The sequence below is a fragment of the Acipenser ruthenus genome, chromosome 11, assembly GCF_902713425.1.
Source record: "Acipenser ruthenus chromosome 11, fAciRut3.2 maternal haplotype, whole genome shotgun sequence".
NCBI lineage: Eukaryota > Metazoa > Chordata > Actinopteri > Acipenseriformes > Acipenseridae > Acipenser > Acipenser ruthenus.
In genome coordinates, this window is record NC_081199.1 from 5,000,112 (window position 1) to 5,016,416 (window position 16,305).

The 16,305-nt window shown below is 39.1% G+C and overlaps 3 protein-coding genes across 7 annotated transcripts in view; 1 reads left to right on the plus strand and 2 right to left on the minus strand.

The window, feature by feature from the left end:
• LOC117426610 (lysine-specific demethylase 2B-like) overlaps positions 1-3,401 on the minus strand; it is a 43,428-nt gene extending 40,027 nt beyond the window's left edge. For 3 of the 4 annotated variants that reach the window (XM_059033010.1, XM_059033011.1, XM_059033009.1), the window contains exons 1-4: positions 3,119-3,399; positions 1,756-1,900; positions 1,168-1,246; positions 689-735 (exon numbers count right to left, since the gene is read on the minus strand). In XM_059033010.1, the coding sequence (XP_058888993.1) occupies positions 689-735; positions 1,168-1,246; positions 1,756-1,900; positions 3,119-3,151 (304 nt within the window). In that variant the 5' untranslated portion in view covers positions 3,152-3,399. Of the gene's footprint in view, positions 1-688; positions 736-1,167; positions 1,247-1,755; positions 1,901-3,118 lie in introns of all 4 variants that reach the window. The other variant, XM_059033013.1, reaches the window with a different exon arrangement.
• A 1,299-nt stretch (positions 3,402-4,700) lies between these two features.
• Positions 4,701-10,498, plus strand: LOC117427736 (calcium release-activated calcium channel protein 1-like). The gene is made up of 2 exons (XM_034045983.3): positions 4,701-5,174; positions 9,337-10,498. Exons 1-2 carry the CDS (start codon positions 5,061-5,063, stop codon positions 9,916-9,918), a joined length of 696 nt encoding a protein of 231 aa, XP_033901874.1. The 5' UTR covers positions 4,701-5,060; the 3' UTR covers positions 9,919-10,498.
• On the minus strand, positions 10,137-15,587 carry LOC117973275 (MORN repeat-containing protein 3-like). Of its 2 annotated transcripts, none has more exons than XM_034925009.2 (6): positions 15,460-15,587; positions 14,624-14,783; positions 13,833-13,990; positions 13,352-13,511; positions 12,758-12,942; positions 10,137-11,514 (listed from the first exon to the last, which is right to left on the minus strand). In XM_034925009.2, the coding sequence occupies exons 2-6, from the start codon at positions 14,766-14,768 to the stop codon at positions 11,446-11,448; spliced, it is 717 nt and encodes a 238-aa protein (XP_034780900.2). In that variant the 5' UTR covers positions 14,769-14,783; positions 15,460-15,587; the 3' UTR covers positions 10,137-11,445. The 2 variants fall into 2 exon arrangements, with proteins under 2 accessions (XP_034780900.2, XP_058888997.1); XM_059033014.1 differs by lacking the exon at positions 15,460-15,587 and adding an exon at positions 15,314-15,447.
• Positions 15,588-16,305: the final 718 nt, after the last annotated feature.

Below are 16,305 nucleotides of genomic sequence, written 5' to 3' on the forward strand. Positions count from 1 at the left end.
CCACAGACCAAACTACCTCCCACCAACATGTGTAGGTTAGTCTTCAGCTCTGCTTTGAAGTCTGTGTTTTTCATATCCTCTGCACAGTTTCCTCCACCCCATCATATACAGCAGATCGTTTCAACGGACTGCAGTAATGCCAGTAATGACAAAAACCCCAAAGAACGGGTGATCTTCCTGTCAGTATTAACAAAGGCAGAAGCAAAGTGGGCTGAACAGAATGCACAAAATGTTCTTGAGGAAAATGATGGACTGTCTCCCTGCATTTTGTTTTCATCAACATACTGCCTTCCCCAAGCAATTCAGGATAGGAACGAGCACAGCAACTGGGATTGTAATTGAACCACTGTACAATCAACTGGTGGAAACAGCAGGGTAATAAAATAATGGCATTCTAAATCCCCCCCCCCCCCAGACTTTCACCTTGCACTATCTTTCATAAAACCTCCCATGGCTGGACTCCAGTGAAAGACAGTTATTTGAAGTACAATGGCTTTGTGTTTGTCTGCCTCCTTAACTGATCGGACGTCAAAGGCCTTGACACTCCAGTTGTTTGCTAAGCCTGGAATAGCAGTAGCCAGGCTAGAAAAATCACCTGGGAACAAAGGGTATGTCGAGTTTGGGTTCATGGCGAGGTAACCTACACGATCAACAGCGTGTGTAAAATGAGTCAGATTACAGCACTTACCTACTAGTCCTTTAACTTCACTGACGTTAAAGTCACTGTCTGGCATACTGCAGAAAGAAAACAAAAAATCACAAGTGAGTTCAATCTGTAGCACAGACACGTGTTTTACATGCACCTGCCTCTGTTCCAATCCAGACTTATTTTAACTGCTTTATATAACAAATAAAATGATTTCTGTAATACACATTGCCTGCATGTAGTTTTACAATGAAATCTCAGGTCTTCCTGCAAGTCTTTCTTTTTTAGTCAGTGGTAGCAATAGCTGTTACTTATTTAGTCATCACAATAGCAGTAAAAGGTACAATCCATTAAATCTAAGAATTTCTGTTCTTTAGGCTGTCACACAACTCATAACCGTTATTCAGCTTCAAAAGAAATATTGACTGATTCATAACTCCTGTTCCAAATTCATTTAACCAGCGTTTTGCTTGTTTATATATATATATATATATATATATATATAATCAGCTGTAACTTACTTTATCCCCAGTCCATCTTTGGCTTTAAATATGAGAGGAACCCGGAGTGCTTCCCTTTGCACGTAACCATAGGTAAAATCTGCGTAATACACAGTGAATACCAAGTGAGATCACTTTACATTAAAATGCACATACATAGTCTAGAACGGCATTCGATTACACATACACGTGGGATATAACTCCAGTTGCGACCGCATGTACGTGTTTTTGTTTAAATAGTGATATTTAAAAATCGATAACTTAGCCAGGTATACTGAATCCATACATACTAGCACAATAATAAACATGCTATACTCTACAGCACACACGATCATAGCATGCTAACTGTAGGTTTATGTGCACAGTTGTATCATGTTTCATTTGTGACGTGTTGTGTGTGTGTGTTTATTTGTTACACATCTAAAGCAGCCACCAAATTCCTGCACTTGCAGGATCCCCGGAGTCTGTAAAATACTGATCGGTCCACTTGATGCCACGTCACCTGCTGTACAGAAACGCAGGCGGGAAATATAAACATGGAACAGGATTTGACCATCTGAGGTTCTGCACTTCTTTATTTGTGAATGAAACAGAGTAATGCACGCTTACCTTTTCCTTCCATCGACATCACATAGCTGGCGTTGTAAGATTCGCTTCTAAGCTTCTCTTCCAAATTAAAACTTCGGATGTTTGCGATCTCCTCCACATCAGAGAGGTCTTCGTTTTCGTCGTACATTCTCCTACTGATGGTGCGCTATTTGTGTGTGTGTAAACATTCAATAAATAAAAAAGAAATAGATAATAAAAGTCGAGGATATATATCTCAAACAAAACATATTGGTGGATAAAAATATAATCTGCACCACGTAATTTATTTATTTATTTATTTATTTATTTATTTATTTATTTATTTATTTATTTATTGACATAGGTGATGGAGAAGAGGCCAAGAAATTGAACTGTGTTGCCGCTCTCCTCGCGCAACACATATATAAATATACACATTTAAAAAAAAAAAAAAGCGAAAAGTTTACTTATTTTTTTTATTTAATATACAGTTTCAGAATCGTATAACTTAAAGTAGACTATGTGGGATAAACACAACCATGTATACGGTAATAGTTTATATATTAAAAAAAAAACACACACACAACACACACACAGACACACAACAACAACAATAATAATTTCACTTATTAACTTAAAACTTGGTTTCCGTTTCACACAAAGGATCCGTAAACACAGGCGGTAGTACCTCCTTGAACTGTTATTGCAGTGCAATTGCATTTATCGTCTGCATAATTCGTGTATATTCCATAGTTATTAATGAGAGTACAGATTCGTGTTTAATAATAACACAATAACATTGTTTTATAGAAAAAGTAGGGCGCTATTACGTAAAACATAGACGAACAAACAGCTCCAGGATAATTTAAACACTCTCGTGCTGGAAGCTCAAATTATTCTGTTAATGTAATTAATTAACCAAAACCAGAGTAATAAAAAAGGTGTTTTACTGAACATGACCCTAGGCCCATTAATAAGCCTGAATAAAAAAGCATGCAACGATTCATCGGTGGTATAAATGTTTTCCGACTCATTATTTACGTCCAACAGCTGAGGCTAGAACGACCCCACAGACCTAACTGGAGCGCATCAACAACAAGGCTGTATCTGCAGCTCCAGTTTAAAATGAGGGATGCATTTCACCATTCAAATAAAGAAGTGCCGCGGCAGATGCTACTTAAATACTGTATAACATTGCAAAAATGCCCTACACACATCCTCTGAAATGGCTGATAAATATCCGTATCGTTGTGCAACAAATACTCCTTCCGGTCTTCGTTTTTAAAAAAACATATCACACATTGAAAATAATGTTTCCGATACCAAAAGGCTTCTAAATAGATTTCTTTTTTCCTCGCAGTAGCTTTCTATTCAGGCTGTAAAACGATAGGGTAAAACTACACACCAGTCTGCGTCCAGATTCTGCATGCGCCTCCATTTTTTTGGAGCTTTCGCCAGTTTTACCAATTTAGCCCTTCATTTTGTCGAAACTGTACCATTTAAAGTTTGAAAACACTTTGCCTTCCGATGCCAAACTAAGTAGGAACCATTTTTGTATAGTATTGCCGGTGACGTCACGATCGAGAGAATCAAAACATTGCTGAGAACGTCATGCGTCATCTTATTCAGAACTTCAGGCGCGATGCAACACCCCCACGTTCTTTTGAAACAAAGTTCCAAACAGCGCGATAGTCATTTTTCTTGGTGTTCAGACTCAATTTCAATAAAAAATGACGCCTTGCATTTTTTTTTTCATTTTTTTTTTAATGAGGTGGTCACGAGTCTGCAATAAGCATGCACGCACGCGCTGCAGCTGATTTATAATATGTTGACCGGTCCGATGTACTAGTATGTATGTATGTATGTATGTATGTGTGTATGTATGTATGTATGTATGTGGCTTTCTGAAATCCCATTACACTCACACGCCTCTCAAAAGCAAGCAGGGGATGGATGGATGGATTTTGCCGGGCATTCCAACATGTCTAAGGCACATTTTTCACCGGCCGCATGCAGAGTGTCATTGCAGAGCTGAATGAGAAGGAAATGGTGGTCGTTTTGTGTTTTTGTTTTTTTTTTTAAGGGAGGGGAGATTAATTCACAAGGTTGTATTTTTTAAAGCGCGTGCTGGCAGATGAAAAAAGTGTATTGTCAAACGTATTGTTGCGTGTGAATGTAGCACTGCTTTTGATATATCGCGGTACTGTGGTGTGCAACAGTGCTGGTGCAATGTGGCACTGTAGCATCCTGTTTGCGAGAAGCAGGTGATCGGGGTAATGCATTGTAACTAACGACATGTATGTATGTATGTGGGTCAGTCTTACTTCCGAGTCGTAGAGCCGCAAACAGACAAACAGCGTTAAGAAATGGGCTTCAGCTCCGGTGACAGTAAACACGGCTCTTATCCTGGTTTGGGCAGCTTGCATTGTGATTCTCTCAATAAACCTGTTGGTTGGTAGCCACCGAACTTGGGCTCGAGACTGGCGTTCAACACGTGATGGAGTCTGCTCACTCTACACCACCAGTTTAAATATGAGATCCGTAACAGCGTGGGAGCTGCTACAGTGTATATGCAAAATTAGAGGTTTGGTCTTAATGCGACATCTAAACGGTGGCGGTATTTAGATCGACCCCCTGGAACAGACGAAATAATTTTAGAGCTCACACAAGCATGATTCTGCCTCTTGTGAATGGCCTCTTCGACGTTGATTATATTAACCAATATAGTAAATCAAAGGTCCACGTGATAATACAATAACGACCTCAGTATCTGTTGTTTATTATCCCATTTCATTATTAAAGGGATACATTTTCTCATTAGTTATTTTTACCTTTAGACAGGTCGATCTTGCAGAAAAGCAGATGCCGTCTATGATATTAGAGGAGGGGCATATGCAAATCTATTTCTGAGGCTTGTTGAAGACGCTTTGCTGTAACAGCCAATGATATCTCCTATTCACTAGCGAGCACACACCCCAAACACCACCAAGTTCAGAGTGTGAAATCATGATGAGGTGACAATCTCGCACAAGGCGGGGTGTACTGTTACCGATGCATCGCATAGGCTTGTGGGTATCACAGGGTGCAGTTTCCTGCGTAAAGGGGGTGTTTGAAAGACAGCGAGAAGTTCCGACTGAAGCACACACTGCATACCGTTGCAAGCTCGTTGGCGCGGGACTAGCGGCTGTGTTGTCGTCGGTCCAGGATTTTGCATTGCACAGGCTCATGAGTCCGGATCGGCAGCGCGATCCAGCCAGCTCTTCCAAAGGGAAGATCTGTTTATAATCGGAGTGGATCTTGTTGAAGCGAGCAGTAGCAGCAGCAGCCCTCTCTCCCCACCACGCTTAATGAGTCTTGACGAGCACTCGTTGCAGACTCTGTCCTGGAGGAAGCTCTATTTGAGCAGAGCCAAGCTCAAAGCTTCAAGCAGGACGTCAGCTCTTCTCTCGGGTTTCGCAATGGTGAGTAGTGGAGACTAATATTTTGGGACAGGAGTCCTGGGTGACTAGTAGGGTGAGTTACACTTTTAAAGTGACAGGCGAGAGCTTTCGTGATTCACAAATATGTAGCAATACCGTCCCTGAAGGTAAACGCACAATGCTAAATTCTGCTGTATTTAAAATGAGCTTTACGTGTTTTAAGTGTAGGATTGTGTGAAAGACGAAACAATGAAACCAATTGTCTAATGCATTGGACTATGCACTGTTTATTTATTTATGTCGTGTCACATAACATACTGTAAATGTGCTAGTAGTTTATAATGCCTTTGGTCCGACCTTTGCAAAAAGTTATTTCAACCAGAACGTCATAAAACCTTGGTTGGTGTAATTGCCTGGATTCTAAATTATGGGGTATAGTCTTTGCTAGATGTTTTGCTTGAATGAAATTATCTCTGGGGTCTGCCATATAGTGGAGATGTAATTTAACAGACTGGGTATATACTGCAAGTCCTATGGTGTTCTTGCAAATTTATTAGCTATATGTTGTGACTGTCAATTATGAAAAAATGGTTCTGTATAGATCAGCAAATCACCTGCAAAAGCTGCCTAGATCTCTTCAGAATATGTAACCCCATTGTTCACCTTAATTTGACCCAGTTTATAGACATTTGTTAAGCTATTGAACTTACTGTAAATGTGTTTCAAATGGTTACTGTTTAACAATGCAGGGATCCAGCTGCCAACATTTGATGAAACTTTGCATGTGCAAATTGAGAAACCCTGACAGCTGCCACATAGGCTCACGAGTGGAAACAGGAACATTGTGCAGAATGAAGATAATTCGAATGGAGCCGTACAGAACGGTTGCAAGCAGCATGCAGAGCTGTAGTCAAGCTCCAGATATTTATTGGCTTTTGATTTTTCACATTTTGGTGGCGGTGAAGTGCAAAGGCACCTGTTCTAAAATCACTGCAGTTCAGCTACCAAGTTTCAGCTTTTTATTTTAATATTGTAAAGGATGGGCTGTGCAGCTTGCTATTTCAGAGGGGAACTCGCTGTACTTTCACACATAATGAAATCCGCATGAAACCCTATGAGACCCGAGATCTGTGATCTCCTTGGAATCCTTCAGTATCTTTCTGCATTTTGCACATCGCCCTTTCAAAACACCATCTTCAAAAAAATAACCCTGCAGATGTAGTCCCTAGTGCACACAGTCGTATCTCCTGCATACTTGATTGCTATTAGAGAAGCTCTTGCACTAACAAGACTCAAAGGCATCGGTTCTGTTGAAATCTTTGCACCAGTGCTGAGGATGTCTTGTCTGTTTATTTGATGTTTAGCGACAGAATTGTAAAATGCCAAAATTATAACTGGGGTTTAATCTACTCCCCTGTGCATCTTTTAAGCTCACAGGGATGTTGTTGTATTAAACACGTAGGTCTACCTTCCTGTGTATTTTCCCTGCAGTTGCAGTAATGCAGCAGTGTGCCTGTTATCTGCCTTAAAGTGACAGTGTCCCACATGCAGTAAACGGTCAGTTTTACACTACAGCGTAACTCCTGGGAGACGGTTTACTACTGTTATGTAGTTTGGCTTCCTGCTACTGTCTGTAGGAAGCTGTAAAAAGCTCTATTTTGTCAAGCTCTAATAGCCCAGAAAGCAAAAACATAACACAGAACCAAAAAGTAATCAAGAACATGTTGTTCTGTTTGTCCCTGATGATGTGTTTGTATTCTGCTGATACATGGTTAGATTCCCACCTGGGTGTCCAACACTGAAGCTGCCTCCTGCTCTTTTCATCCCCTGCAGCAGATGTGTGTCCCTGGCCACATCTGGAAATGCTACACATGCATGTTTTATTGCTATACCTTGAGCAAAAGTGGCATCATTTGCAGAAGGGCATCGGAATCCAGGCTATTGTGATGTCTTTTCTGCATCCAACTTCAGAAGAGCTCCCCAAGAAGTCTTGCCCTAATTAACCTTCATTGGCTAGGGTGGGATGAATTTAAAAAATAATTGCAATATCGATCTAGTGGTTGAGACCAAACAGATTCACAAACCCACAACGTGAATTTATAAAGTAATCATAAATAATAGAATTAAAAGCCTGAGGGACAAAGGATCTGCACTCTCTTTACTAACAGCCAAGTTGACTTTAATTATAAACAACAGACACTGTTAAATCTAGAATAAATAACACCAGAGTGTAAGTACAGTAGGTTCTGATGACAGCACAGACTATGCTGGGATATGATGAAAAATCAGTAAATACACTGGTGTCTGGTTTTATAGTTCAGTTTGCACATTCCATTGGCACATTCTAGGCATTCTTACTCCTCTGCAACACTAGACTATGTTATATATATTCTTGTTATTCATTTAGCATATCGGCAGCATTGTTATTGTTAGGGCTTGGCTAGCATGGTTTACATGAGGTCTTTACAAACTTTCTTTTAAACTAAATTTAGCAATAAATCTTAACTTACAAATAATCTCCTTCTCATTAGTTTCCAATTACATGCTTTTTTTGAAATTAGACGGGTTATCCATCACTGTGCAAGGTTGAATAATTTTTTCATTATAAAATTGGAACAGAGGGCTGCACAATTACAGTACATTTTGTAAATAAATAAAAAAATGCATGCCAGTTTAATCATCACTACGCTTTCCCTTGAGTGTGACAGGCTGTGTGTGTGTGTGTGGCGTATTTGTGTAACAATTAAATAGTATTGCCAAACATTCATCTGTAAAATCTCTTGGCATGCACCCCTTTCTCGTGTTTATACACCAAATACTATTCTTCTGCTGGAACAGAACTGCATGTTAATGGCATCATTTTCTTCATATTTCATGCTTCTTTTCAGCCGAAACATGAGAAAATGATAATTTCCTGCGATTTTAATCTGCCAATTATACCATCAGCGGTGGGTCCCAAAGTGACCTCAGTTTAACAGTTCAACTCAAATATAACTCTGTTCATTTGTTACATCCAGAAATGGTAATTGTAAACCCCCTGAAGGAAATGGTGGCTGATATGAATACTAAACCTCACATACTCTGCCTGGGTTTGCAAATATGTGAGGACTGGTTTCAACTTGCAACTGCACTCGATATCGCTGCTTCCTGGAATCTTGTTTTCTATCAGCTTAACATCACGAGTGACGAAAAATGAGCAAATAGCTTCCTGCAGCAAAGTATTATTTATAAAGGACTGTTGTTTAGGCATTTGCTTTGTCCGGTACGGCAGATCTAGACTATTTTTCACAATGTACAACCAGTAAACCAGCGAAACGTCACAATACAGTGCCAGCAACAGTAGGCGCCTGTTTTTTTTTTCAAATTCAGCTGGTAAACTAAATAGATCTGGATTCTTGGTTTCACTGTGAAGACAAAACAGTTGCATAAAAATGTCATAATTTAAAATAAAGAAATGCGATGGATTTGACATAATCTACAGTAGCAGAAATAATAGTGCTGTATACAGGTAGCACTGCTACTGGGGCATGTATATACAATATTCAGGAACTGTCAAGCACAGTGGCATTTTATGCTGACTTTCCAGTTTATCTTGGAAAAAACTTTTTCAGTTTGTCTATCAGTTTTGTTTTTTAGTTATGTCTAGTACGCACCGCTTTGTCAATAAGTCCCACTTTGTTGCATCCGTAATTAGCCAAATGTAGGACTGCCAGTCTCCTATGAAACAGAAACACTTCTACTACTGCTAAAGTCTTCCAGCATAAAGCCTAACAGTAAGATTCTGATTTAATTCAAATTGAGAACCCAGCAGAATAAACACTGACAGGACTATGTCAATCATAATGCCAGCGTTTGTGTGCCCTGCCGGAGATCTGTATGTAGTGAACTAGACAGATTCTGATGAAACTTGCTAAGGACTTTCTTTAGTTATTGAGTGTTTCATAATCTGGGGGGATATTGAGATGCCCAGCCTGTGGGATTTACATATAATACATTATGGCTGTAACATCATAGAATGCTCTCTTAATGCACAGAAAAAATGTGAATATAACGGGAGAGTAAGGGGGTACCCATCTCTGGTGTTTCCAGTTTTTATATATTCACTGGTGCACACGATTATTTGCATTTGCTGAAAACATATACCCACATGTGTGTGGTTTATTATTAATAATTTTACAAGTTGTCTTTTTCTTTTAATCTGTAGGTGGCTATGGTAGAAGTTCAACTTGAACCGACCCATGACTACCCCCCTGGCCTGCTGATTGCCTTCAGTGCTTGCACCACAGTGCTGGTCGCAGTACACCTCTTCGCTCTCATGATCAGCACCTGCATTCTTCCAAACATCGAGGCCGTCAGCAATGTGCACAACCTGAACTCTGTGAAGGAGTCTCCCCACGAGCGCATGCACATGCATATCGAGCTGGCATGGGCCTTCTCCACCGTCATCGGAACCTTGCTGTTCCTAGCTGAAGTGGTTCTGCTGTGCTGGGTCAAGTTTCTCCCAGTTAAGAAGCACCCAGTCGACCTCTCTTCCAACAGCACCAGTAGTAAAATCACCCCCGGGGAAGCAGCCGCTATTGCCTCCACTACCATCATGGTGCCGTTTGGATTAGTTTTTATTGTGTTCGCAGTGCATTTTTACAGATCACTTGTCAGTCACAAAACAGACAGGCAGTTCCAGGAACTGGAGGAACTTTCAAATTTCGCAAGACTCCAGAATCAGCTTGACCACAGAGGTCAAACAGAGGATGTGCCAATGCAGTCTCCCAGCAGTCATTATCCATAAAAAAAACAACACTTAAATGCTGTAATTGTTTATGAGCCATTGTGAAGACTTTCATCTAATAAGAATTGTTCTTCATGCATGGACAGGCTCTTCTGTTTATATAAAATAAATGAATCCAATTTTATTTGATAGAATAAAAGAAAACGTTTACTGTATTTTTTTTTGTTTGCGGCTGTTTTCAGTTGATTTTGAATTATTGAGTTTTGTATCTTTTGAAATCAGCAAGAACAAAAACAATTGTGATTACTGCATGCATTTTCATAACGTTTGGATTGTTTGAATCTGTACAATATTGTTTTCAGAGCTTTTTACTCCAGTATGGAATATGTTATGTTGAGCATTCGGCTGAGGTTTATTTGATGTTTAAAACATGATGTTCATTTAAACATGTGCCTGTGAAAGTAGACTGGGTGGCTGTCCAGGTTTTAATCTCACTTTTCTTACAAAACAGAAATGTTGACAATTGTAATACATTTTGGGTAGTCTTAAATGTTTTCTAACCAAAAAAAAAGTGTAAAGTATGAGTGTGATGTAACTTGCAACTGCATCATTAAATTATTGATAACTTGCCAAAAGGAAACCAGCATAAGAAGGCTGATATTTAAATGTATGACTTGCAAGTCTGTTTTTATTCAAGTTTCTGCTACTGTCGCAGATAAACCCTCACTATTCTAGTACATGCATTTTAACAATTATTCCTCGCTGGGGTTATTATTTGTTTATTTAGCAGACACCTTTATCCAAGGCGACTTACAGAGGCTAGGGTGTGTTAACTGTGCATCAGCTGCAGAGTCACTTACAACTACATCTCACCAGAAAGACGGAGCACAAGGAGGTTAAGTGACTTGCTCAGGGTCACACAATGAGTCAGTGGCTGAGGTGGGATTTGAACTGGGGACCTCCTGGTTACAAGCCCTTTTCTTTAACCACTGGACCACACAGCATGGTTTTGAAGATGCTTTTAGGTCTGGTATTGTACATACATATCTTTTTTTGTTGCTGTGTTAGTTTTGTTTAGGTGGAGCCATCCTTCTGAGAATGACGTTAGGAAAAATAGGAGGCACAGCCATAACTCTTATAACCAGTTCTGTGGTTCAATAGGTTGCACATCTTTAAAGGCTCATTTAATCCAGACAGTTTTGTAAATGTTGAGCAAATACATTATAACACAAACCACACCCTATGATATAAATCCCAGTAGAAAATGTGGCTGAACAAGGTTTGAAAAAGTTTGTCTTGAGGGAGGGAAATGTGCTAATTACTGCAAGGGTTGAACATGTGGTTAAAGCTGCACGAAGAATATTTTCCAGAGTATGTATTTACATCATACCACAATAGTCCTGCTGACACTACAACATAGTTAAGAATAAGGAACAGTACACTGTGTAATGCATGACCCTACTTTTTGTTACCATGTTTACTGGAAGGGAAGCAAGATGCAATATGAACAGGCTGCAGGTGTGCATTTTTAAGTTGCCTTCTCTAGCAAAGGTAGGTCTGCTGAGTTGGTTAAAAAAAAATAAAGAATCAGTCCTCCTCAATGGGAAGCGTCGCTCGAGCGTCCTTTAAAACAGCTTCAGGGTCTAACAGGTGTATCTTTGGAAGAAAAGAAGTGAATCCAGTTAAGCAACAAAAAACCTCTAAAGAAAAAGCATAAAAATAAATGTGTCTGAATTATTTAATAACCTATAAAGGCCACTTTTTGATGTTGCTGTAAGCTGGTTTCACTGCAATCATTTTTGCTGGGGTGTGTGATCTATTGAAGTTATCTGGCTTAAAAACACATCAATCAGGACTCCCTTGAACTCGCCATGGGGAAAACAGATCCAAATTAAGTACGTAATTCATTTCAATTGTATGTGGTATGTTTGTTTTCCGTTTCTAAAAAAGAACCCTCTTTCTTTGTGTTTAGAAAATAATAATAGTGCTGCTCCTTGGCTTCCTCGATTAAAACAAGAAGTAATTTATCTTAACCTACCAGTGTACTACATTGTGTTGATTAGATGAAAAGGCAAAGCATAAGAAACTCAAGGACACAATTCTCTGCTAATGTTCAAATAACATGCGTAGATGATCGTCTTCTTTCCAAAACTGATGGAAAGTTCTTTCTGTTTCCTGTTTTTAAAACTTAAAAAAAAAAGGGCGAGACCAGGCATTCTCTTGATGAGAACAGATGAAGTGAATAAACACGACAAGAATGCGCTGTCACCCTTGAGGTTACTGGAGGTCCCCGTCTGATGTCATTGTTTTTATGTTCTCAGAGAATATTTTGTGTCTGATGTAGTTTTATTTTCCTTTTTGATCTAATTTCTGCTCTGGAAGGTAAGTGGCTCATTCAACCCCCTTGGCAATCTACAGAAAAGACTTCCTTCATGACTCCAACAGGTGACTCTACACGTCTTGTGCTAAATTAGAATCAAGATAACAACAATTTGAATAGCTTTGTTTTTCAAGAAAACTTTCCTTGTTACGTACAGTATTTTTATACAGACTGTGATGTATTTGCAAAGCGTGCGTGTGTAAACAGTGAGGGAAATAAGCAGTTGTGGTGGTACTGCTGTTTATGGTTTAAATATTAATTTTGCTTGACTAGTTAATGAACTGAAGCAACTAGGAATACTTGCCAAACAGTAAAACCACCCATCCGGGAGCAATCACTGTTGAATAAAAAACTGAAACCAAGTGATGGTACAGTGCCTTGAACTATAAATGTCTTTATTTCAATCGTACAGCAGTTATTTAACTGACTGGTTATTGAAATGGAGTTTATTAAATATACTTCTCACTATAATTTGTAAGCACATTAACTATCTGTGTACTATGAAAATACTGTCCATACCTTTGGGATTGGATAAACTGGAGCTGCTGGAGCCCCTTCTCTTCCAAAGTCGCTCATTTTTCCACACTTTGTGATGTTCTCTACCCACACTGCTTCATACAGCTGACCCTTGTCCAGGTAGACAAACTTCCCAGGGCCATGTTTCATCCCATTCTTCCAAGAGCCTTCATACCTGTTCTCATTGGCTTTTCAAAAGACAATACGTACATTTCCGTTGGCAATCATGCTGTTATGTTCTGGGTTTTGTTTTTCCATTTTCAAATATATTTTTTATGCTTGGAAGAACAAGCTTCTCAAGGGAACATTGGCGGTATCTATGGGAGACATTTCTAAACTTGTTATTTCACTGTGTTTTTATTGTCTTTAGTAAAGTTAATGAGGGGGGAGTCCATAAATCGCTCCTGGAGGGAAAACACCAGCAGGTGTTCCGTTTAACTCTAAAACGTAAATACGTTTAATTGATTAAACCACTGTAATCGCAAGTAATGAAATGTCTACACCAACAGTATAATGAATACTGCCTACCACAAGAAATAAATCGTTTTACTGTGCAAGAATGGTCAAATTAGAAACGCAATTATAAAACAGCCTTACCCAGTCTAAACATTCCCTGACCATCTAGTTTGTCATGAAGCCATTCTCCTTCAGATATGCCACCGTCTTCATAATACATTCTGCCCCAGCCGCTTCTCTTATCTTTGCTCCACTCTCCTTCATAATACTCCGTCTCAGAGTAAAAGTAAGTTCCAAACCCCTACACAAATAAAACTGGATCAAAGGCAGTTCAGCTTGAAGTCATTTTCTTGTAGCTGACATAAATTACAAATACATCTTAATTAACAGGAACAGGCACACAACCTCCAGATCTGTTTCATGTACTACAATTACCCTTACATATTGATAGAAACATACTGCTAGGCACAACTGTGATGTTTCAGTGCAATAGCCAGTCAAACATCAACCAAAAAAAAACAAAAAACTTCCATACAGAAACTGCAACATCACAGTAAAATGACGTTTCAATTCAAAGCACAATAAAAGTAGTCTGGTGGCTGTGACTGTGTCCTAAACTTACATCTTTCATGTCATCTTTCCATCCTCCTGAATATGCTTTAACATACTCCCCAGTTACAGGGTCAGGTAAGCTGAAGGTCCCAAAACCACTTCGATTTCCACATTTCCAGTCCCCATCATAAATGGCTCCATTTTTTTTCCAGACCTGTGTACCCTTTCCTTGATGAAAACAAAACAAAAGTTATTGAACTGACAAGCACATATATATTTGGAATGAGTTGCAGTTTACATACGGTAAACTGCAATCCTTCAACTTCAGCTTGGCAACAGTGGGGTGGACTGATATGGTAGTAGCACTCAAAGTGGTCCATCAGTTACATTCAAGTCTTAAGTATTTCGGTATCTGCTTGTTTATTTGAGCAGAAACACAACTAGAATTCTCTGCGGTGCTTAGTGATGTTATCTTTGTGTCTGCAGTGTTATGAGGCAAATGATCATTCTTTGTTTTTCAATTTTATGCTGCACAGTGCACCACACCAGCCCTGGCGCTGCCAGTGTCTTTGGCACACCATAGAGAAACACTCCAATTCTCACCCATGTATTGTACATGCAACACTCACTGCTGGAGAAAGAACATTCTAATCCTGATTGCACAGTAAGAGAGACTGCCCTGAGTCAGACTGATCAAATACATTGTAGCTTTCTCAACAGGATAACACTGGAATCTCATCATTTGCAATGTGGGACTGGCTACTCTGGTTCTATGGGGCTCAAATACGAAACCAGCATATACATGATATGCTACGTATACTCCTTTGTTTGACCTGGCTTGGACATTACTGGCAGACGTACCATGCTTCTTGTTGTCCAGCCATTCGCCTGTGTATTCATCCCCATTGACTGAATAGACGGTATGTCTCACACCACATTTCTGTGCCTTTCTGTCCCATTCTTTCCAAAGAGGCTGGGGCTTCCTGGGCATCTTCAAGTGAGGCATGACTCACTGGTGCAGCTTCATTGCACAGAGAAAAAAGAAAACGTGTCAATAGCTTGCATGGATCAACAGAGCAAACGTGCTGCCCATTAATGTACCTGCAAGCATTCTTCACATGAGTAGGAGAAACTTCCTTGCAATTATTTAAATATGCCTATTGTGTGCACTGGGAATTCATGTAACCCAGCTCTAAACAGGAACAAGCAATGAAATATATACATGAGTATAATCACTGGGCAGCAATTCGATTAGATTGTTAAAAATAAACTGTGCTGAGTAATACAATCGACCCCGTCTGTTGTTTAAGGAGACGGAGTAACTCCAGTCCTGGTCACTTCAGTTAGGGATCAAACTTACAACAAATAGGGGTTAAGTCTCAACCTCAAAATGCAATACATAGTTAAATACCGAAATAAATACCTTGAAACAAACTTAATACTATTAGGTTTATTAAATTGCTTACGTACAATGTATAACTAAATAAAGATAAGCATTGTCGTTTGAGGATAGTCAAATACAGTAAATATTGTGCATGCGTATTTTCTCACTTGAGATTTTTTCCACTGAAAACTGCAAATAAAAAGCATTAGACTTGGAAGATATATCTGATATCGTGCAACCAGGCGTCGATATCGGATGTTAATAATATTATTAAAAACAAACACGAACACTTTGTTTAAATGCAAAACAGTACCTTGTGATTTGAATTGTTAAAAGTTTTGTGTTAATGCTTCCTCGCGTTGGTAATAACAAAAAGATGAAAACAAAAATAATAGCGCAAACCTGGTTGCGTTGACCAAACACATAACACTGACAACAGCATGCAACAGCGACATCTGTAACCATAGCAACCCATTCACCATACTAAGAGAGGAATCTAACCGCCATTTTGGATCTAATAGAGGATGGGTATAGCTCAGTATGAACGCAATCTCATGTACAGGGACTTTTTGTTAGATTTACATACACCTAAATGTAGTTTTTAGGACATTAAAAAGCGATGGATATTATCAATTCAATTTCTTACCATTAAGGCAGGTATAAGGATGGAATTTGTACGTCCCCTGTAGAGCACAGGTTTTTTAATAAACTTTATGGACAATGATACATACAGACAAAATGCAATTCGCTGGTTGAAGTCCGTAACGTTTGAATAAAACAACTTCGATAAACGAGTTATAATAATGACCACTAAAATGACCAGTGTCAGTAAGAGTTACATTAAATTAACAGCTTTTCATGACACGCGGAAACTGTCTGTACAAAATTGGCACAGCAAGTGGTGGTTTCGCTCACCTCTGACGATGGGCATAATATAGTGCAATTCAAGTGTACCATAATAAAAGCATAGCAAAGTGTAATAAAGCATAGTGACAGTCTGCTAAAGCATTGGTAAGCATTGTAAAGCCCAGAGAGGTATGGTAAAGCATATAAATAAACATGGCAAATCATAGCAAACTATGGTAAATGCATGGTATAACCATGGAAAAACTGATAAATTACCTTGTAAATTTGCTGTGGTAAACTTTTATAAGGGACC